Here is a 23,479-nt window from a genome sequence, read left to right as displayed (position 1 = left end):
GAAATGGGGATGATATAGACTTTGTAACAACCTGGAAAAACCTACATGACATAATGCTGAGTGAGCGGAGCAGAGCCAGGAGAACATTGTACACAACCACAGATATATGGATTCCGTGAGGACCAACACTGACTGACTTCACTCTTCTCAGCAACACAAGGTGCATGGACAACTCCAGGGGTCTCATGATGGAGAATGCTATCTTCATCCAGAGAAAGAACTGTGAAGTTTGAATGCAGATTGAGGCACACTACATGCTCGCCTTTTTTCTTCTCTTTTGTTTTTGTTTTTGGGATTTTGTTTTTTTTTTTTTTTTGGTTCTGTCTCTTCTTTCTCATGATTCATTCCATTGGTCATAATTCTTCTCCACAACTTGACTAGTGTATAAATTAATTCAATGCGAAGTTATACATGGTAGTTATATGAGATTCCATGCTGTCTTGGGGAGGGAGGGGGGAGGAAGGGGAGAAAATCTGGAACTCAAAATTTTGTAAAACTGTGTGTGGTAAACTAAAAATAAAAAAAATATTAAAAAAAAAAGTACTCTCTACTCTACGGCAGTCATACCCTGACAAAAAGCTCAAGGGTCAAGTAGCTGGCTAGGAACATGAGCAGGCAGCAGAAATGAACTCAGACTCAAACTCAAACTCTAGATTCCTTTTTTGGTGGCAAAGAAGATCAAAATATACAGCCAGAAGTCCACAAAGTCAAAGAGCCTACATCAAAAGACTCCAAGAAAAATATGAATTGGTCTCAGGCCATGGAAGAGCTCCAAAAGGATTTGGAAAAGCAAGTAAGAGAAGTAGAGGAAAAATTGGGAAGAGAAATGAGAGTGATGCAAGAAAACCATGAAAAACAAGTCAACAACTTGCTAAAGGAGACCCAAAAAAATACTGAAGAAAATAACACCTTAAAGAATAGACTAACCCAAATGTCAAAAGAGAAAAGCCAATGAGGAGAAGAATGCCTTAAAAGGCAGAATTAGCCAAATGGAAAAGGAGGTCCAAAAGACCACTGAAGAAAATACCATCTTAAAAATTAGATTGGAGCAAGTAGAAGCTAGTGACTTTATGAGAAATCAAGATATTATAAAACAGAACCAAAGGAATGAAAAAATGGAAGACAATGTGAAATATCTCATTGGAAAAACCACTGACCTGGAGAATAGATCCAGGAGAGATAATTTAAAAATTATGGGACTACCTGAAAGGCATGATCAAAAAAAGAGCCTAGACATCATCTTTCAAGAAATTATCGAGGAAAACTGCCCTGATATTCTAGAACCAGAGGGTAAAATAGAAATTGAAAGAGTCCACCAATCACCTCTTGAAAAAGATCCCAAAAAGAAAACTCCTAGGAATATTGTCACCAAATTCCAGAGTTTCCAGGTCAAGGAGAAAATACTGCAAGCAGCCAGAAAGAAACAATTTGAGTATTGTGGAAACACAATTAGGATAATACAAGATCTAGCAACTTCTACATTAAGGGATCAAAGGGCTTGGAATATGATATTCCAGAGGTCAATGGAGCTAGGATTAAAACCAAGAATCACCTACCCAGCAAAACTGAGTATCATGCTCCAAGGCAAAATATGGATTTTCAATAAAATAGAGGACTTTCAAGCTTTCTCGGTGAAAAGACCAGAGCTGAATGGAAAATTTGATTTTCAAACGCAAGAATCAAGAGAAGCATGAAAAGGTAAACAAGAAAGAGAAATCATAAGGGACTTACTAAATTTGAAATGTTTTGTTTACATTCCTACATGGAAAGATGATGTGTGTAATTCATGAGACCTTTCTCAGTATTAGGGTAGTTGAAGGGAATATACATATATATATATAGACAGAGGGCACAGGGTGAGTTGAATATGAAGGGATGATATCTAAAGAAAATAAAATTAAGGGATGAGAGAGGAATATATTGAAAGAGGGAGAAAGGGAAAGCCAGAATCGGGTAAATTATCTCACATAAAAGTGGCAAGAAAAAGCAGTTCCTTGGAAGGGAAGAGGGGGCAGGTGAGGGGGAATGAACCTTGCTCTCATTGGAGTTGACTTGAGGAGGGAATAACATACACACTCAGTTGGGTATTTTACCCCACAGGAAGGGAAGGCAGATAGGGGGAAGAAGTAATCAAAAGCAAACACTTTTGAAAAGGGACAGGGTCAAGGGAGAAAATTGAATAAAGGGGGACAGGATAGGATGGAGGGAAATATAGTTAGTCTTTCACAACATGAGTATTGTGGAAGTGTTTTACATAATGATATATATGTGGCCTATGTAGTGGGTTGCCTTCTTAGGGAGGGTGGGTGGGGAGGGAAGAGGGGAGAGAATTTGGAACTCAAAGTTTTAAAAGCAGATGCTCAAAAAAAAGTTGTTTTTGCATGCAACTGGGAAATAAGATATACAGGCAACGGGGCATAGAAATCTATCTTGCCCTTCAAGAAAGTAAGGGGAAAGCGGATGGGGGGGGAGTGGGGTGACAGAAGGGAGGGCTGACTGGGGAATGGGGCAATCAGAATATATGCCATCTTGGAGTGGGGGGGAGGGTAGAAATGGGGAGAAAATTTGTAACTCAAAATCTTTTGGAAATCAATGCTGAAAACTAAAAAATATTAAATAATAAAATATGGGGAAAAGACAATAAAATAGTAAGTGACTAGATAACTTAATTTTTTAAAAAAGAAAACCAAATTACTGGTATCAAAAATGAAAAAGTTGAATTCCCAAGAAATGAAGAAATAAAAGAAATTATTAAGAACGATTTGCCCAATTATATGCCAGTAAAATCACAATTTAAGTGGAATGGATGAATATTTACAACAACATAAAATGCCTAGATTATCAGAAAGTAATTAACAAGAAACAGAGGACTTAAATAATCCAGTCTTAGAAACTTGAATAAACCATACATGAACTCCCAAAGGAAAAACCTAAGGACCAGATAGATTAACACAATGAATCCTATCAAACATTTAAAGGACAATTAATTCCAATACTACATAAACTGTTGGAAAAAAATTAGGAAAAGGAATCTTATCAAATTCGGGGGAAGCAGAGGGAAGACAAGGAGGAAAAAGGAGAGGGAGGGGGAGGGGAACAAAGGAAAGGAGGAAAGGAGGAGGGAGAGGATGAAGATGAGGAGGGAGTAAGATGAAGAGGAGAATAAGGGGGAGGAAGAGGAGGAGGGAGAGGGAGGAGGATGAAGAGGAGGAGGAGGGAAAGGGGGAAAGTAGGAAAGAGGAGGAGGGAGAAGGAGGAGGAGGAAGAAAAGGAGGAGGTGGAAGAGGATGAAGATGGGGAGGGGGTAAGATAAAGAGGAGGAGGGGGAGGAAGAGGAGGAGGGGGAGGGAGGAAGAAGACAAGAAGGAGGAGGCGGGAGGAGGATGAAGAAGAGAGGAGGGGGAGGAGTAGGAAGAAGAGGAGGAGGGAGAAGGAGGGGGAGCAGGAGGAGTCCTCCCGGCTCTCTTCTGACTATCACACAGTCAGCCTACATAGAGGCAGAGCTGTGGAACTAGGGTCGGACAAACCAGGAGCCTGACTGTACAGGGGCACAAGGAGCACCCGTCCCGGATGTCTGGGAGCTAGCGTCCCCTTCCTCTAGCGCTCCAAACCCAACCGAACCTGCCCCAGGGGCGCTTTCAGGCTCAGAAGAGCTTTTCTCTGGTCCTTCGCTGGCCCCTCCCCTTTCCCCTTCCGCCAATAGGAAGCCGGCTCGCGCCTGCGGCCACACCCCCAGACAGTTGGAGCCTCCTCTCCCGGGATGCTCCAGCTTTAACTCCGGACCAATGCTGAGAGGGACCCTCAGGTGTGGAAGGTGTGGAAGGTGCGCTGCGCGTGAGGCCGAGAGAATTCCTCTTGCTGGCCGAGGGTTAAAGGGGAAGCTGGCCTCGTGCCTTCGGTCTGTTGGAGTAGGGCCTTGTCACGGATAGGACGCATCATGAGGGGCTTGCTGGTGAGCGACCCCAGCCCCCTCTGCCCTCCAGCTTTGGGCCCCTTTCCTGATCCCCCTCCGACCCCAGGCAGGGACGGAGCCATGTCCTATACCCTGGTACAAGAATTTTCAGGTTCCTTACTAGCCACTGTACCAACAAGCCAGCGCAGGTGACAGGTACAGCTTCTTTATCCACTCAAGAGCGTGGCCCACCCCGACAGCAGGTGATAGACACGTGTCTCACAACTCCACCGATGACAGTCTCACCTCCTGACCCAGAGCTGGGGGAAGATGAGGTAGCTCGCATAGGCAGGCTTACAAAGCAGGTTTGGTTAAGGTCTGGTAAGGCTCCGACTTGGGAAGGTATAGTTTTAGCAAAAGGAAATGGAAGCTTAACTGGCTTCAAAGATCTTTAGCATAGCCATTGACACCAGATCTAAGCAAACTAGCTATTTTTATCAGTCAGTTAGTTAATTAGAATTTGTTAAGCTAGTACTGTGTGCCCCATTAGACAGAATAAAGAAAAGAGGGCGAATTCCGGAGGACTATTCAAAATCCAAAGAATTTTCTTTTATAGCTGAGGAGGAACGGAAGGAGACTCAGTAAAGTCACCCAGAAAAAGAAAGATAATTAACCGCAAATGTAGCACTAAATCGAGTCAGCTCTATTCTCCCCAAAAGCCACTTTCAACACCTCCCATCCCTGCACCCCTGCCCCCAATCTGGCGGCGAGTGCAGAGGATTAATGAGGTTCGGTTCAAAGCTGCGATCCTGATGCAGGTGCCAAAAGCCAGGGATTTAGCACGCCATCCCTCTCTGATCTTAGACCTTCCCCTCGGCTCCCTCCAATATTATAGTTCCCTGTAAACCCTGGGGCCTGCCTCATGCTATGCACTCTGCGCCCTCCCCACCTTTAGGTGTCCCATTCCAGAGGTCTCCTCCGATTCTTCAGTTCCAGTACCAGAAACCTCTTTGAAAACAAAGTAGCGGAGAAACAGAAACTTTTTCAGGTTAGGGGGAGCCCAGGCCCTGTCCCCTCTTTGCCCAGGGACTCCAATTGCCCCCCTTCCTTGGGATTCCCCCTCAACTCAATTGTCCTCCCCCCCCAGGGACCCCAGCATATTCCTTTGTGCTCTGAGGGACACTGATTTCTGGTGGGGGGCTGAAACCTCTACCCAGGGGCAGGGAGAAAGAACCCCTCTAGGAGTCCAGGCTGTAGAAGCTTGCCTTAACCCTTGGGAATGAGGGCAAAGACTCTGCCCTCACCTATCCTCATGGTCTCCATCCTAGGAAAACAATGACCTCCCAGTCCACCTGAAGGGTGGGTCCAGAGATAGATTACTATACAGCATAACCATGGCTATGACTGTGGGAGGTGAGTTACCAGGAGGAAAGGGAAAGGGGGCTGATATTGAATCACTAGGGTGTTTAAACCCCAGACTGGGAGGCTTTCTGGCCAGGGTACGAGGACCGAAAATTCTTTCTGGACATCTGGGTCTTGTCTAGCGAGTCCCCAGGTTGGCCCAGTCTCTGGAGACTCTAGACTCTGTGGGTGGGGATGGGTACTGAGTGCTGCTAGAGTCTGGGGATCTGGGGAAGGGGAGGTCGGGCACAGGTTGAGACACCCCTCACATTTCCCTTTCTTCCTCCACCCTCCTAGGAACTGGCTATACTCTCTTTTTCTTGGGCTGTGCCTCCTTTCCCCGAAAGAATAAAGAATAAGAACATGGGCCTGGAAAAGGTGGGGCCGGAGCCAGGACTGGCCTGGGGGCTGGGGCTGGGAGTCAGTAAAACTTCCTCCCAGGGGGACAGCTAACTCAGAGACAGAATTTGTCTTTTGGTCCGTCTCTATGGGCACCCTAGGACTCTCCCCACCCCCAGCACCCTCTCCAAAGCCCCTAAACTATTGCTAGCACTTCGTGTATCAAAGCAGACGCCACCCCCGCCCAGTTCCAATAGAATGCCAATGAAGGGTAGGTTGGGGGAAAGCGGTATTTCCATGGAAGGAGAGCCTTCCCTGGTAGGGTCATCTGCTCATCAGTAGCATCTTCCTAGGGTGAGGATGAAGTCGCTGAGAGGTCTCGCCTCTCTCTGACCCATGTTTCCAATAGTTTCTCTTATCTGCCTTCATTCTGAAGCTCCACCCAGATCCTTCCTCACCCCTCAGGCCTGGGAATTCCTCTTTTCTGGGGGACCTGAGCCACAGGGGAAGGTTGAAGGCAACAGGATTCAAAGGGGTCATCCTGGTCCTTTAGCAGGTGAAGTGGTCTTGGGGGTGAGGTGACCCCCCCTCCCTGCTGGGCACACAGACATCTGGGCTTTCAGCCCTCAATGGCAGACCCTGGACAGTTCACCCCTATTCTCTGCCAGAAGTCTCAACTTTAATCCAGTCTTTATCATTCAACCAACTAGTATTTATCAGGTGGGTACTATGTGCCAGACACTGCTTGGCACTGGGGTTACAGAGACAAAAAGGAGATTGTCCCCTTGCCCTCAAGGAGCTTATACTCTACCAGAGAAGATATACATAAGAATATGTAAATGCAAGATACTTGGGGGGGCCAGGCATTAGAAGCTGGAGGGATCAAAAGAGGGCTCCTGGAGGGTGTGGCATTGGAGCTTTGTTTTGAAGGAAGTTGGTTGATTCTAGGAGGAGGTGAAGAGAGAGGGCACTTCTGGCATGGGGCACAGCCTGTGCAAAGGCATGAAGATTGGAGATGGAATATTGTGTGTGTGTAAGAACATCACTTTGGCTGCCTGCCTGACTGCATGAAACTTTCCATGCTTACTCAGTGCAAAGCTCGCATATTCTACACATGTGGAAGGTTCCAGCTGCTAGTCAGATGGGAAGGTCCCACATGGTTGCTAGGGTCCAGGGGCAAAGCAGATGGTGGCATCTCCTTTTTAATGCCATTTTTACTGAGAAAACCATGTCAGTTTCTGACTTGGAACCATGACAGTGCCAAGGACTTCTAGTGGCAAGAACTTTCCTTTCTGGATCTTCCGTAGCTGTGACAGAAGGAGGAAGAGGGCAGGGAAGAGGAGGAGGAGGGAGGGCAGAGGGGGGAGGAGGGAGGGGAGAGGGAGGAAGAGGAGAAGGGAGGAGAAAGAAAGAAAGGAGAAGGAGGTGGGGGAGGAGGAAGAGGGGGAGAAGGAGGGAGGAGGAGGAAGGAGAAAGAGGGAAAGGAAGAGGAGGTAAGGAGAGGAGGGGGGAGGAGGAGAATGAGGAAGGAGAGAGAGGAGGGGGGAGGCGAAGAGAAAGGGAGAAAGGAGGAGGAGGTGGGAGGAGGAAGAAGAGGGAGAGAGGGAGGACGGGGAGGAGGAAGAGAGGGATGGGAAGGGGGAGGGGAAGAGGAAGGAGGGGGGCCAGGTGGGAGTAAAAAGGGGTATCACTGGAATTACCCCTTTCTAAGAGATAGGGGACAGATAAACACTTAGCCTGACCCAGCATTTAGAGATGCCAAGCACTAAGCACACTGACGTCACAGCTGGAGGAATGTGTGCTTATAACCAGCCCCTTCACCCTCTACTGGCCTGAGGTTAACAGCTGGTCGGGTGAGGGCTGGACTCAACGCCCTGAACTGCCGTCCAAAGCCAAAAGGCCGCTGAAGGGCACCCATGACTCATGAACCAAAGAGAGGCTGATCAGCAACTCCCCTTTCCTCATCAGGATAAGGCAAGGAGGAAGCCCATTTCCAGGGTGGGAGGGCTAGGAGAGGAATCCCCATGAGTCCCACTGGCTCTCAGAGGCTGGAACTTCGTGTATCCTGGTCTCTTGACTTGCCCTCTGGGGCTCAGGGCACATATTCCTGTAGAAACAATGGGAAATACACAGGGTTCTTAAAAACATGTTTCAGCCGTCCTATGGCTTAACATGGCTTCTGTGGGCTGGCCTGAGAACCCAGACCCCTCTGGAAAATTGTCACTGTTCAGTCGTTTCAGTTGTATATGACTCTCTGTGACCCCATGTGGGGTTTTCTTGGCGAAAATACTGGGATGGTTTGCCATTTCCTTCTCCAGCTCTTTTCACAGATGGGGAAACCGAGGCCAACAGGGTTAGGTGACTCGCCCAGGGTCACACGGCCAGTAAGTGGCTGAGGTCACATTTGAACTCAGGTCTTCAGACAACAGGCCTGGTGCTCATTCCACTGCACCACTGAGGGGTCTGCTGCTCACTGTCTACATGATCTGGGTTACTTAGCCTCTCTCTGCCTCACTTAACCTCATCTGTAGAGTGATAGAATTAGGCAAGATGGTTTCCAACATCCCCTATAGGTCTGGATCCTGTGGTTTTCCAGTTTGGGACATGGAAAGCCGTGGGAGGCCACCCAAAGGCAGGAGTTCTTCATCTTTGTGCCTCGAACCCCTCTGGAGGTCAGTCTGGTGACGCCTACAGAATACATAGGGAAGCAATTATACCAAAATACAGCTGTCCGGTAACTCAGGCTCTGGGGTTAAAGTGCAGTGAGGCCCTCTCGGACCAAGAAATTGAAACAAACAACTTATTAAAAAAAACAACCAAAAATTCATTCAGACAACCTCACTAATAGAGTAAATGAATGCAGTTTCCAAAGTTTAAACCAAAGGATGTTAGCTCCAATAAAATGTTACTCAGCTCTGCCTCCAGAGCCACCATGGCAACCAGCCATGCCAGGTCAGCAAGGCATTCTCCAGGGAGCCACAGCTCCAGTAAGATTCCTGACACCTCAATCCCCCCTAGGCTGGGCCTAGGAGGCAGGGAAGCCCAATGGCCTCTCCACCCCCTTAAGGGACCTGCCCACCTCTTGAGTCACCACCTGTGCTGGGCAGGCTGAGGAGGAGGAAGGAAGAAAGAGGGGAATGGGGACAAAAGGGAAAAGAGGAGGAGGTGCCAGCTGCAGCCCCATGCATGGGGAGGCCCAGCCCCACTCCTGCTCTTGTTGGTACGCAGGCACTGAGGGCTGGCTGCTGCTCATTGGTGGTTCTGTGGGCCCACTTACCCTCCTAGTCCCTGGCACAACCACCAAAGGAAAGCCGGCACAGCAGCAGCAGCGATGAAGTCATGGCCATGGCTGCATAAAACACAGGACTCTGAATAAATTGTGGTATGTGAATGCATGGGATAGCATTGCATGTGCCATAAGATAAAAGGAAAGGGAAGGTTTTAGTAAAATCTGGGAAGACCTGGATGAACTGATGCACTGAAGTGAGCAGAAGCAGGACCACAACCCCAGGAAGATAAACTTGGAAGGCCTGAGGGGCTCTCATCAACCTGATGGCCACCTGCCACCTGGGATTTCAGAGGACCATGACAGGGTGTGTTGCATGTTGCCCTCATCTGAGAGGGGGGGGGACTCATGATGCAGAATGAAAAATCGAGGTATTTCTGGACGTGGCCAACACAGGAATTTGTTTTGACGCATATTTGTTGCAAAGTTTTCTTCCCCCCCACCCCAGTGGGGTGGGGCATGAGGTGTGTGCAGGAGAATAGGAAGAAGAGAAAATTCATTCATTGAAAAAATTTAATAAATAAAAAAAAAACAGGTATCTCTTTTCCCACAGAGTCTCTTCTATTGGGGAAAAACTGGGGTACGGCTCTTAAGGGTTATTGTGAGGACTGAATAATGCACAGTCATACCATATATTAAGACTGGCAAAGAAATACAAGAAATAGAATAGCTGCTTCAGACTGGAGATGCACTTAGTAGGCCATTTTTTTGTCTCAATTCTTACCTTAGTCATTGAATGGATGTTGCCTCATACAAACTGAGACCTGGGAAAGACTTAATTTAGAAAGGCCAAGGTCATCCACTGTACCCCAGGCAATCACTAGCAGACTTGACCTTTGTCCTGCCACTGGACTTTGATGACTCTGCAGGACAGAGTGAGGCTGACCGACTTTGTGCAGCTCTGCCTCACTTAAATCCAGTTTATGGGCAAATCAGCACATCATCTGTGATGTCATTGGTCCTCTTCTGTGATGAAGGACAAATAACACAGCACCGGGCCTAGAGCCAGGATGACCTGAGTTAAAATCTGGCCTCAGACATTTATTAGCTGTGTGACCCTGGGCAAGTCACTTAACCCTGTTGGCTTCAGTTTCCTCATCTGTCAAATGATCTGGAGAAGGACATGGCAAACCACTCCAGTATCTTTGCCAAGAAAACCCAAATAGGGTCACGAAGAGTCTGACATAACTGAAAAACAACGATCTCTTGTTTATTTAGTAATTTATCTCATTTTCTCTAGAGAAGTGCTCTGGAACCATTACAGATAATAGCGGTCTAGTCTTGGCAGTTTTCCAGGCCATTACCAAGAGAGAGCATATTGATATTCATCAGCTTTTCCTTTCAGAATGGTAGAGGATTGGGAGATGGATATCCTCATACAGATGTCTGCATGAGGATAAGCCTTTAGGCTGGTCCTTGGAGAGCAGACATGGCCTATTGCCAGGCCTGGACTTAAAGTCTTGCCAGCTTGGTAGGACCATTTGGACTCTGTGTTCTACCAGTATAACATCGAGGGCCCAGGTCATCTCCAAGATGCTGAGGATTCAAAGGAGAGGTATTTATAAATAAATGCAGTTTTGTGGCTCATTCCTAAGATCCAAGGTTACTGTTCACTTTAGGAATGTCATATGCTCAAGTCAACAAATATTTACTAAGAGCCCACTATGTGCAAAGCCTCTGTGGAGATACAAAGATAAAAAGTAAGGTGGCTGCCCTCCAAAAGCTTTCAGTCTTAACAGGCTGAGAAGACAGCTAAACAAATAACTCTAAACCAAATTAGACTATGCCCAGGTGAGTAGGAGAGGCCTAAAGGGCCTATGAACTTCACTGAGGGAGGAATCATCCTTAGCTGTAGGGAAGTGGGAAGGCTTCATGGAGGAGGTGGCACCTGAGACCCTTGAAATGAGGGGATTTTGACAGCTGGAGGTGTGACCAAACAGTGTCTTGTGAAATAAGACTTATTGTTCGTCCTTTGTTTTCCAAGAGGACCAATGATGTCATGGGATGAAATAAGACTGGAAAAGAGGGAGAAGACTTCTTTTATTCTTCATGACAAAGGATGGCTTCCTGGGGAAGCCAGGGAGGAGAGAGAGATTTGGAAGTGAAGATGATGAGGGGTAGCGGGGGGAGGGAAATGATCAATCCGTTAAAAAAAAAAAGATTGGTTGTGCCAGCAGTGGTGTGAATATATGATGAAGTAATGGACACAAAAAGACAAAGACATGGGGCTAGGCAAGTCGTATAGTCAAGCAATAGAGTGATTTTAATGGAGTTACTGACAGTATTTTATACAGGTTAATTGCTGAGTCATCCAGACTTCAAAGAAGAGCACAATAAAGCATTGGTTAAGTTTTTTATCTCCTTGTTCCTGGGAGTGAGACACTATTTTTTCTCAAGGCTAACCAAATTGAAACATTTATGTCCTCTAGCATATACATAACCAGACTGAAACATTTCTGTCATCTCCCATACAGATAATCAGCTACAAAGGCAGGTTTTCTTTGCCAAGTCTTCTTATCCTAAAACTGGCCTTGCCATGCGTAGGCCCATTTTCAAATGGCCCTGCCTTGCAGAGGTCTAAGAGGCCTAAACAGGATATAGCTGGCTCCCCACAATTGGTAAATGTCAAAATGAGAGGAAAGACAATTATTATTCTAATATCTCGGGGACACTGTCAAATTAAACTGAAAAGAGTTAACAACAAAAAGAAAAAAAATCGGAGCCAAGAAAATGCAATCACCCTAATAATGGAAATGGCATTCTAGCCAAGTATGGCGGCCAATGATATGCCATTCTCTCAGACCTGGGATATAACCTTCCTATTGATAATTGATAAGCTGTTTTGGGAGAAATACTTTGTAACAGGGTTTGTTGGGAAGGGGGCCTATTGTGTCAAAGCAAAATATATCACTTCTGGGGTCCTGATTGGGAAAAAGCCATAAAATACAGTAATAAGTGAAAAGCCATAAAAACTTAAAACTCTGTGAAAGGTGGAAGCCAGAACATGGTGACCTATTTACAATCATAACTTAGATACCGAATTTTATTTTAGACACTGAGTCATAACTTAAGATAGTATGACCTATGAAAGCTAAAACAAGAATATCATGACCTACATGTGACGGGGACATGATCAATATATAAATTCATGTTTGGTCATAGCATTGGCTTAACTCCCAAGCTCATGACTAAGCAGAAAACCAGAAATATCCACCAATCAGTAGTGATGCACTCTCTAGCTCCTCCTGCCTTTGTCTGTTTTCTATAATCACCACGGGGATTTTGGGGGTTCTTGGGGATCCACTGAACTGTCTGGCTGCTGCCCCAGACCAGAGATTGCCCCTGTTTATAAGTATTCATAATGATTGCTTAAACTACTACCTATAATCAATCTGGAGATACTTGGCCTCTTCCTTTGGTATAAAAAGGACACCCCACAGTTATAGGGGAGAGACAGGGTTCCCCAGTCAGGGGAACTCCGGACCTTACATCACTCCATTTAAAAATAGGGCTAGAAAGGGAAGTTGAAGTGAGCCTATGGGGGTGAGATGGGGACAAAGGGCAGGCTGTTTGGTTTTTAACCTAGAGGCACTAGGAAAAATCTCCTTCCTTTATGAGCAAGAGACAAAATTGATCTTGACAATGAATGTGAAAACTGTCTGCATCTCCTTTTATATTTCACGGTGATGGGGCCAGGGAGATGAGCGATTGAAGTACAATGAAATTTAGGGTATGGGAAGAAAAGGAAGGAATGAAAGGGCTGCATGGTGGGGACTGAGCAGGGAGAGGTGTGAGGGGATGGAAGCCCAAATCTCAGTCTTTCACCATTGTACTCCTAGCAAATTCATGGATGACCAGGCCATTTTTGAAAGACTGTCCCGTGACTCTTAACAAATAGAAGTGGGGAAAGAAGGAAGGTGAAGAGAGGGAGGTTTTGCCCTATGATGGATCTGAAATGGACACCATTGTTCACCCATGGTGTGTCCTATGGGAGATATTTCTTGAGTGGTAACTGAGACTCTCCTTCCGTCTAGGCTCTTTGGGGATGACTGGTGCCAAGATAGACTGCTACCTACCCAAACATAGATAAAAGTAGAGGAATGGTCACTGTTGCCTGAAGGCCTTGCCCAGGGTCCAGACCTTCTTGACCCTCACTAACTAGCTTGGGCTGGTGAACAGCAAAACAAGGGACAGGATTTGGAGATCAGAAGGTACATGGGCTAAGGGAACAATAGGTAAGGGGTAGAGGGAGAAAAGCAGAGGCAGAAAGGGGTCATGCTGACCATGAGTGCACCCAATGGGAATCCCAGTCTCCTCCCATAGGAGAGAATCTGAATAATACAAACGTAAAAAAAAACAAGTTGAAGTCTCCTGGAAGAAGCTTCTGAAGTTTATCAGGGGCCCAGCCATAAAACTGTCCAACTATTCACTAGGCGAGAGGAATATTGCAAGAGTGAGTTAGGAGCATTCTGGGAAGTACATCCCCAATGGCCAGGAAATGCTCTAAAGATGCTGAACTGTGGAGTAATGCCATTTGGGGCAGGGGTGGGGGTCTTTGTGACTATCTGAGAAGCAGACAATCCTCAAGGTCTAATATCGTGTAACTCTGCAGGCTAAATTAGGCCTTACTGGGAAAAATTTAATGCAATCTCGGCATAAGGATAAGCAAAGCAGGGAGAAGTAAAAAAGAAGGGGCTGGGCACAGCTGGAAGAAGTTAGAATAGTATCTACCATTCCTCTCCCCCTGGTTTGCTGTGGCTTCTCCATGATCTAGCCTGAAGCTGTTCAAACTGGGGGAACAGGGAAAGGCCACTATAGAAAGGTCCCTGATCAGGAGCCAGACAGAAGGCCTGCACTGCTCTTCTCCTACTACACACACACACAAGCCAGAGGGGAAATAACCCTTTCTGCATGGCAGTGAGCACCATTCCAACCCTCCAAGGTTCTCCTCAGGTCCCATGGTCTGACACTGGGGAGAATCTGTATTCTTTCAGTAATTCAGGAGGTCTGAAAATGCCAATTCCCAGTTTCTTTCTTCAGGTCCATATCCCTTCCATCCCATTAAGTCCTGGAGATAGCCCTGATGCCTTCATGAGTCCAGGGATTACTTTGTAAAGAAGTCTTCCTGACCTCCCACCAGCTCTATGATTGGGTAAGGTTCCAGGGAGTGTAGGCCTAAGCCTAGATCTGTGTGTGGACAGCACAGAAGAGAGAGCAGGGAGATTGTGTGTGAGTATGTATGGGGACCAGGGGCTACCATCAAATCAGTAGGCCATCAGACTGAGCAATGGAGAATGGCCTAGGAGGGCTCAGCCAGATAGGTCAATTTAGGGTTTATCTAGTAGCTTCTCCGTGCTAGCCCCTACCAGATCTGTCTGTCTCCCCCAGACTCTGTAGCTGTCTGTTCACTTTTTATTTACAAGTATCTTTGACCACTCATAACAGGTCTTATAGGTTGGTGTAAACTGTTTCTGAGTTTTCCAGGTGTGGTGGTGCAAGCAAGACTGAACATAGGTGCAGATCAGTTTGTATAAAAAGGTAGAGAAGGGAATGGTGTTATGGCAACCAAACTCTCTGGTGAGCAGAGCAAAGAACATATGAATTTAACAGAATCAGAAACAGTTTGCCATAACACATCTTGAAGGAACACGGATATTTTCATACCCAGATGTGGGAAAGCATCATCTTCCAGGTTGTCAAAAATGAACTTCAGTTGGGCTGCTCGCTGATGCTCTATTTCTATTAGTGGAGACATCTGTTTCAAAGAGGCAGTGGAGAGCATGCCCAGAAAGCAGATGGGGACTAGTAACCCACAAAACAAAAGGTTCTTCTCAAAGTGGAAAGAAGAGCCAAGACTTAGGTAAGCATTGGTTAATAATAGCTGTATTTGGTGTTAAGGGTATTTAATTTGTGATTAGGTGTTTTCAATTCCTTCAGCCTTGCCTGGTGTATTTCTTTGCTAATAAGCAAGGGAAACATCTTGGAAGAATTGCCAACATCTACAGGGCTGGCTCTGCAGCCTTAAATGTACAAAGTGACAAGTAGAAAGCCACTTAGGCTGACAACTGAAAAAAAAACATTTCCTGAATCCCATTGGTCCCATGGCTCATCGGTCTAGATTTTCTTGGGGAACAGGCTGTCTCTAACATCCACTGCCATAACTTCATTTTCCTGTGCTACTGTCCTTGTTGGTTTCTCCCAACATCCCTTCCCTGAAGTCCATTTATTCACCTCTCTGCTCTCCCAAGGCTTGTTCCAGCACTTTTCAGACTGGACATGGTCTCATATTTTCCTTGGCTGATTTTCAAATACCCCTTTATTTTCTGTATGACCAGAGCTACGGAAGAGGTGTATTAAATGGACACCAGAGTCTATCTTAATATTTCAATGGACCCATTACTTCATGGGTGAGAGTATTCTTTTCACCAACGCATCCTGCATTCCCTCCTCCAGACTTTCTCATCTTGTGTGATTCTGAATCATCCATCCATGAATCCACTGGCGAGCCAGCTGCTACACTAGAGGATTTCCTCTAGTCCTTTCAGTGTCTTGCAGGTGTCAATGTAGCACACGAGTTGTCCATCTACTTGTTTCTTATTCTCACTCCATTACCAACTCACCTCCTATCTCAGTCACACACGTTCTTAACGACATCTTTTCTATCACTTGTTTTACATAGACCATCTCAGGAATTATGATGCTACCTACATTAACAGGCTTTTTTCCATCATACTTTGAATGACTTGTGATTTCCACTCTTACAAGATTATGGTCAAGAGGTAAAGAGATATGGTTGGGGGCAGCAAGTACTTTGAAAGCAATGTACGATTTCATCTGTGATTAGGAGCACCGGGGCATACCTTTGACTAGGAATCATTTTGTTTGGTCATTTGATCATACACTATTGCAGGGCAGAGGGAGAGAGAGAAAAACATCAAAAGTCCAAGCCAGAAGAGTAAAAATTAGTTGGGAAAATAAGGCAATCACATGCCAATGTTATAATGTAGGGCTAGCTCAGAAACACCCAGTGGGGGTGAGAACGGGGAAGGGGGGAGGGAATAGAACAGACAACAAACTAAAGAGAAAAAATACTTGGATATGGAAAAGTTAAACTTGGAGTGAGGCTAAGAAAAAAAAGTCTTAAGGCATAAAAACAATTAGACGTGTTAGGAAGAGATCTAAATCTCATGAAAATAAAAAGAATCATCTATATATTTCTTTCATTCTAAAAGATTACCTTTAAATTTTATTGCAGTTTAGTATTCAAGTCTAAGATATTTTGTGACCAGAAGGCCTCATGATGAAGCACGTTACCTACTTCCTGACAGAGAAGTGATGGATTCAGAGTGCAGGAGACATTTTTTATTTTGACACAACCAATGCAGGAATTTGTGTTGTTTGCCTATACATATTTGTTTTTTAAAAAAAGGTTTGGTTTTTCTTTCTCTTTCAATGAGGAGGTAGGAGAGAAGGTGGATTTTCATTAATGGGAAAAAATTAAGTTAAAAAAAATTATTCAGCCCAAAAAAAGGTTTCTACGTTTTGAAGTGGATTCATAAGTTAGGGAGTGTTAGTTCTATTCTCAGACTAGGTAGGATACAGCTTACTTGAACCTATATGAGTCTACCACCCTTGGAGACTGCTAAAGCAAAAGGCTGTTCCCCACTCCACAACATCTGTCATAATTGCTGAGAAAAATGTTATCTGGATTCTTGGGTATATAACAAAGACAAAAATCTAAGTTAAACTTCCCTCCCTTTCATTGTACTCCTAGGGTTAATTCGGCAGTGTGCAGTTTTTGATGCTTGGTGAGGGCTGCCCGCCTACTGAAGGCACTCCCACATTCATTACATGCATAAGGTTTCTCTCCAGTATGAACTCTCTGATGTTGAGTGAGGAATGTCTTCCGACTGAAGGATTTCCCACATTCACTACATTCATATGGTTTCTCACCAGTATGAGTCCTCTGATGGTAAGAAAGGGATGAGCTCTGGCTGAAGGCTTTCCCACATTCACTACATTTGTAGGGTTTCCCTCCAGGATGTGTTTTCTGATGTGAAAAAAGAGCTGAGTTCAGTCGGAAGGCTTTTCCACATTCACTGCATTCATAGGGTTTTTCTCCAGTGTGTGTTTGCTGATGTCGAGTAAGGGTTGAATTCTGGCTAAAGACTTTTCCACATTCACTACATAAATAGGGTTTTTCTCTAGTATGAATTCTTTGATGGGAATAAAGGGCTGAGCTCTGTCTGAAAGCTTTTCCACATTCACTACACTCATAGAGTTTCTCTCCAGTATGAGTTTTCCGATGCTGCGTAAGGACTGAGTAGTATCTGAAGGCTTTTCCACATTCGCTGCATTCATAAGGTTTTGCTCCAGTATGAATTCTCTGATGTTGAGTAAGAGATGAGCAGTACCTGAAGGTTTTCCCACAGTCAGTACATTCATAGGGTTTCTCTCCAGTATGAATTCTCTGATGTTCAATAATATATGTGCTCCGACTAAAAGCTTTTCCACATTCATTGCATTCATAGGGTTTCTCTCCAGTATGAGTTTGCATATGTTGAGTGAGGGATGCATGGTAACTAAAGGCCTTCCCACATTCACTGCATGCATAGGGCTTCTCTCCAGTATGAGTTCTCTTATGGGAATAAAGGGATGAGATCTGGCTAAATGCCTTTCCACATTCATTACATTCATAGGGTTTCTCACCAGTATGAATTCTCTGATGTTGGGTAAGGCACGTGCTCTGGCTGAAGGCCTTCCCACACTGATTACATTCATAGGACTTCTCTCCAGTATGGATTCTCTGATGCTTAGTTGGGTCTGAATTCTGTTTGAGGCTATTCCCATGTTGATCACTGTTTTGGGGTCTCTCGTCTTCAGGAATCATCTGCTGTGTCACAAAGCTCCCCTCAAATCTACCACATTCAGAGACTCTCTCTTCAGTGGCAACTTTCTTGTGTGTGATTGTCACTCGCCTCCAATGTCCCTCCTTAGTTCTCTGCTCCCTCTCAAACCTGCCCTTACATTCCCAGGCTTCTTTCAACTTGGATCGCGAGGAACGATTCTTTGTAATTACTCCCTGAGGTGATCTTTCTTCAGAACTGTCCCACTTTGGAGATAATACCTTGGTCTTGCCCTTGATCTCCCAGGCTGAAAAAAATAAAAAAAAGAAACATCTTCTGTGCTCTGTGTTGAGAAAAAAGAAACCACTGTGGCGAGATGGGGATAATGAAGCTGAAAATAACATCTGCCAGGACTTTGATAAGTCTCTAATAAAACCCATGCAAATCTAGTAAGAAGATCACAAGTGGAAGAGAAGTGAGTTGAAGGGCAGAGATCTAGTGTTTAGAGAATAAAGTCCATGTAGAAGGGTGGGCTGGGAGGAGGGATAAGTGAAGGGTGGACAAGTTAAACTGAGGAACTGTGAATGAAAGGAAACAGAATGTAGTCAACAATGTTGTCTCCCTAAATGTTCTCCCTTCTAGCTCCAGTCTATCCTGAATGTTGCTACCAATTTAATTTGCTGAAAATATCAACTTTACTGAATCTATCCCTTGCTAAAATTCCTCTGATGGCTTCCCAGCTAAAAGTTAAGATGAAAGTCATCCTGGAATTCAAGAGCTCTGCCACAATCTGGTCTAACAGCTCCTACCCAATCTTACCCATTGCTACCCTCCAACACATGCTTCAGTTCACCCATGCTGGGATTGATCATTCAGGCCTTGGGGTCTTCCTTTTCCTGCTGGGTTCTGTGCCTTTCCCCTTCCTTTCCATCTACCTAAATCTTACCCATTTTTCAGAGCCCACTAAAGTTCCACTTCTTTCCATGAAGCCTTACCTGACCACAGGAGCCTAAAGACTTCCTCCCTTTCTTTTTCAATTGTTTTATAACACTTGTTATCCAAATCATGTGAGAATTTAATCACTCATTCTCTTCTAACTCTTTCATACGCAGGATGGGGAATGAATCATATTTCTTTTGTACTCATTTTGTGCCTAGCAAGTACTCAGCAAATACCAAATGAATGAGTAAGTCTTGGGACAGAAGACAGAGGAATAGTATTGTCATTTTTTATTTTTTTTTGAAATATTGGTATTTTGTAAAAGATAAATATAAATAAATAGGTAAAGATTTCTCCTGAGCCTGATGCCAGAGTAAATTCATAATCAACCAATCAATTGCCTGAGTACTAAATAGTGGCATACACAGCAGATAGTCCAAATCCTAGAACGGAAAGGCCTTCAGAGGCCATCTAGTTCAACCGTAACATCTTGTAGATGGGGAAACTTAAGCCCAGGGGGTGAAGTGATGGTACACTGGAGAAGGAGCACTGAGCTTGGTGTCAGGAGACACCTGGGTTTGAATCCAGCCACTGACACTAGTTGTGTGACCACGGACAAGTCACTTAATCTCTAGAAGTCTCAATCTTTTCATTTACAAAATAGGGCTTATATCTATAGTATCATGGGTTGTTTCTGTGATTTCTGTGAGGATATAAAGTAGCTTGCCAACCTCAAAGTGTTGTCATCAAAATTGTCAGTCATCATTATTTTACTTAAGAAGTATAAAGTACGTCCTTTCCCTCCAGGAGTTTATAAGATACCTAGAGGAAACAGATGAGCAGACATGAAGCAAGAAAATAAGGTATAGCGACACACAATCGAATATGAGATCAGTGACAAAGACTATAAAACCTGGAGGGAGGTCAGCGTGAGGTGACTTATCAGACACCTACTTCATGAGAAGCCTGACCTGGGCTTGAAATGAAGGGGAGACTTGGAAAATCACAAATAATCCTGGGGGTGGGGTGGGGAATATCGCACGTACAGAGCGTTTTGTGGTTTATTAACTGATTTCCTCACAACAACCCAGGGAGAAAGGTCAAAGACAAATGTAAGAAAGAGCATATTGAGCAGAAGAGGGAAATAAGGTTGTTGTTGAGTTGTTTTTAGTTGTGTCTAACTCTCCGGGACCTCATTTGGGGAGACATGGTTTACCGTTTCCTTCTCCAGCTCAGTTTACAGAGGAGGAAACTGAGGCAAACAGGGTGAAGTGACTTGCCCAGAGTCACACAGCCAGTAAGTGTTTGAGGCTGGATTCGAACACAGGAAGATGAGTCTTCCTGATTCCCCGCCAGTGATCTATGCACTATGGCACCACCTAGATGCAAATAAGGTTGGGATGGGGCCAAAGGCCTTAAAAACCAAGAATCAGGGTATATTCCAGAGCAGATTTAGGGAAGATCTAGATTACCACACCAGCCAATGTGGTTAGGCTGGGTAGTAATAACAGGGGAGAAAGCAGCAAGTCCAAAGTTCAATGGAAAAGGAGAATGGGCACTAACTTGGTCACTGATTGTATATACAGCATAAAGAAGACAGAAGGTTCAGGAACGACCCCTCCATTTCTAGCCTGAGAGTAAGAAGAGCACTTGTACTGTGGCAGAATTGTCTACCATTCTTATTAGTATTACTTGACTTAAGAAGCAGAAGATGCAGCAGCTTCTACCCTTGTTCCCCAGCCCCTCAAAACAGTCCTTTTCGATTTGGGGTTGGGATGGGTGTGATGCAAAGTAAATATAAAGTTTCATAATTTTAAATGGTTTAAGAAATGACAACATAGATCTCTCAGAGCGAGATGGCCATGACCATTTCCTATAATATGAATGTATATTTGAACTATGCTTCCCCAAAAGAGGAGGGGGTAGCTGGGGTCTCCAGGCTGGCCTAGTAATGCCCACCTTGGGAAGCAGAGTTGTAAAGACATAAGAGAGATTTTTGAATCTAACCAGTGTGTCTAGAAATTATCTCATCCTGGGATGCGATGATGACAGTGGAGATGCTCTAACAAACTACCTGTTAGTAAAAGACTACAAACGAGGGGTGGAGAGAGGAGGCCTTGTTTATGGGCAGAAGGGAGGACCCAAGACAGGACTGAAATTACTTCTCCAGGGACAAAGGAGGCTTAAAGTGATCGACCGAGCCAGGCCTGGAGCCAGCTGGAGGAGAGTTTTAAAAGGTCAGACATGAGTGAAGGGCCTCTGGGCTGGAAAGCAGACCAAGGACCCAACACTGAAGGGTTCTCTGTACTTTCCTTTACTGCCCTAGTTTATACTCTGCCTCCTAAACCCTCTCACAGCCTAGTTCAGATGAGGCATGTACTTTGCATCAAATCAAATGAGATAATATTTGTAAAGCATTTTGCAAATGTCAAAGAACCATATAAATCCTGGCTATTGTCATTATTATTTGCACTGGGGACTGGAGACTACAGGAGGGGAAGGGAAGGTGAAGAAGGCCATGAACCTCTGCTAGATCCTACCAGGCCTTTAAGAAAGGCTAACAAAAGTTGCTGCTTTTATTATGTACATAAAAGACACAAGGAACAGAATTTCACAGGATGCCGAGTTATCCCACCCTGGCTCAAGGTGAGCACAAGCAAACAGGACCACCAGGAAGATAAGTGAAGTTTATGAGCCCACATCTGTGGGAGGAGGAGCAAGCAGAGAAATTCGAGAGAGAAGCGAAGTCAGCATAAAGTGTGTGTGTGTGTGTGTGTGTGTGTGTGTGTGTGATATATGTGTGTATATATTTATATATTTACTTATGCACATATATTTTGTCATTCAGTCATGTTAGACTCTCTGTGACCCCATTTGAGGTTTTCTTGGCAAAGATACTGAAGGTTTGCCATTTCCTTCTCCAGCTCATTTTACAGAAAAGGAAACTGAGGCAGACAGGGTTAAGTGATTTGCCCATGGTCACATAGCTAGTAAGTGTCTGAGGCTGGATTTGAACTCAGAAAGATGAGTCTTCCTGACTACAAGCCCAATGCTCTATCCTGCCACCTAGCTGCCCTTATGTATGTATACATACACACACACACATACACATATGCATACACATACACACATATACAGTAGTACAGAATATAAATTTATTTACAAAAACCTTAGTGAGAATAGAGAAAAACCATCTTCAGCAAAGTGCAGCTGAAAGTTAAAAATAAGTCTGTGTTAAGCTTGGTGTGAAACCCAGCTAAGTTGTATCATCTTGGGAGCATTTATAGATGAAACTGGATAACATTAAAAGAGATCAAGGAATATATTACACAACAATTTTAAACAGAGATGCAGCTAATAATTCTTCAGCAAAACTCTCAAAGGAAAACCTCAAACTTTTCAAAGAAGAAACATTAAAATGAACCCACAAAGTGCTGAAATGTGGAACATACTAAGACACTGGGAAGAGTATAGTCAAGGTGACCCCAGGCAAAGTCAGTAGAATCAGGACCGTCTGTACACTGACTACAACATGTTCTTTTATAAAGAAAGGAAATAAAACATGGCCAAAGGTGGTGGAATTGGGGCAGGTCTGGATTGGTCAAGGAACAAAAGCTTCTGCTTTCTTTGTTTGTTGCTTCTTCTAGTTCCACTCTGATAAAGGCCATGGATCTGAGCCAAGATCCTGCCCTGTTCTGTAAGCCTATTTGAGTGATTGTTGTGTTGATCCATATTAATAAAACTTGCGATTAAAAAACCCACTCTGCTAACCCACATGCCTATCTTTTTATCTCTAAAAATGTCTAAACACATCGTGTGTGAGCTCAACAAAAGTGTGAGAAGCAGGCAGATGATGGCTGGGCAGCTGCCCAGGTGACTGGAGGGTGCACCAAATCCAAGGTTCTCCGGCATTTATTGGGTGATCATTAAAAGAGCCAAACCATTTGACTCAGGAGCATAAAATGCAGCCTTAAATCTTTAACATGGTGTCATCCAACAATAATTCAGTGGGGGAGGTAGAGAAGAAAGAGGATCAGGGAGAGAAGTGGACAAGATTCCATGACAGATTTTACTGGAGAGATACGTGGTCCTGTGATTAACAATATCAAACGTGGCACAAAACATGAAAGATGGCACCCAGGGTCCAAATGGAAGAGGGATTCTCTAGACATGATAAAGTTGTCCAGATGCTCACACGTGGGGATGCTATTCATTGACTGCATTAAGCCCCAGGGTGTGATGGAGCCTCCTCACTAAGTTCCAGGCCACTAAAAAGAGACCACTAACAATCCTGAGAAGAAAAGTCAAATGGGTGAAGACCTACTGTCCAGGCTAAGGAATATGGCTGGATGGGAAGTCCACTGAATTAATCCAGAACCCAGCCAGATTGGTCTTCCTAACGCATACCTTTGATCACCTCACTGGTCTGATCCCAAACCCCCCACAGCCAGGATGACAGCTCAGTCAAGTTTAGACTCCTGAGAGAAAGATTATTAAGAACCAGTATCTTGGGGAGATTCAGAGCTCCCCTTCTTACAAAGTCCTGACTTTAAGTTCAAATCTTAAGGACATTGCTGCTGCTGCTGCCTCACTTGGAAGTGATTCTGTTTGGCTTAGGCTTGGGTGAGACATACATTCTTTGAATTGATAGCCTAAAGCTATGGGTGGTCTGGTATAGAAATACTCCCCCCCTCCCAACATCAGGCCGTCTCCAGTCATCCTGATCTATATCTGGTCACTGGACCCAGATGGCTCTGGAGGAGACAGTGAGGCTGG

The 23,479-nt window shown here is 44.7% G+C and overlaps 2 protein-coding genes across 2 annotated transcripts in view; one reads left to right on the top strand and one right to left on the bottom strand.

The window, feature by feature from the left end:
* LOC118839020 (zinc finger protein 850-like) overlaps window positions 1-23,479 on the bottom strand; it is a 902,460-nt gene that overhangs the window by 821,791 nt on the left and 57,190 nt on the right. Inside the window, exon 7 of the mRNA XM_036746407.1 lies at window positions 16,705-17,724. Coding sequence (XP_036602302.1) covers window positions 16,705-17,724 — 1,020 coding nt within the window. The remainder of the gene's footprint in view (window positions 1-16,704; window positions 17,725-23,479) is intronic.
* LOC118839070 (cytochrome c oxidase subunit 7A1, mitochondrial-like) lies at window positions 3,938-5,652 on the top strand. The gene is made up of 4 exons (XM_036746493.1): window positions 3,938-3,952; window positions 4,848-4,940; window positions 5,221-5,305; window positions 5,591-5,652. Exons 1-4 carry the CDS (start codon window positions 3,938-3,940, stop codon window positions 5,650-5,652), a joined length of 255 nt encoding a protein of 84 aa, XP_036602388.1.

Source organism: Trichosurus vulpecula, chromosome 2, assembly GCF_011100635.1.
Source record: "Trichosurus vulpecula isolate mTriVul1 chromosome 2, mTriVul1.pri, whole genome shotgun sequence".
Classification (NCBI taxonomy): Eukaryota; Metazoa; Chordata; class Mammalia; order Diprotodontia; family Phalangeridae; genus Trichosurus; species Trichosurus vulpecula.
The sequence above is the reverse complement of the archived record's forward strand: the minus strand, read 5'-3'. Positions and strand labels throughout refer to the sequence as shown.

Excerpts from the sequence above, each read along its gene's own strand:
- LOC118839070 (XM_036746493.1), top strand. Across the intron at positions 4,941-5,220 it reads AGAAACAGAAACTTTTTCAG|GAAAACAATGACCTCCCAGT; the intron begins GTTAGGGGGAGC and ends TCTCCATCCTAG. Across the intron at positions 5,306-5,590 it reads CATGGCTATGACTGTGGGAG|GAACTGGCTATACTCTCTTT; the intron begins GTGAGTTACCAG and ends CCACCCTCCTAG.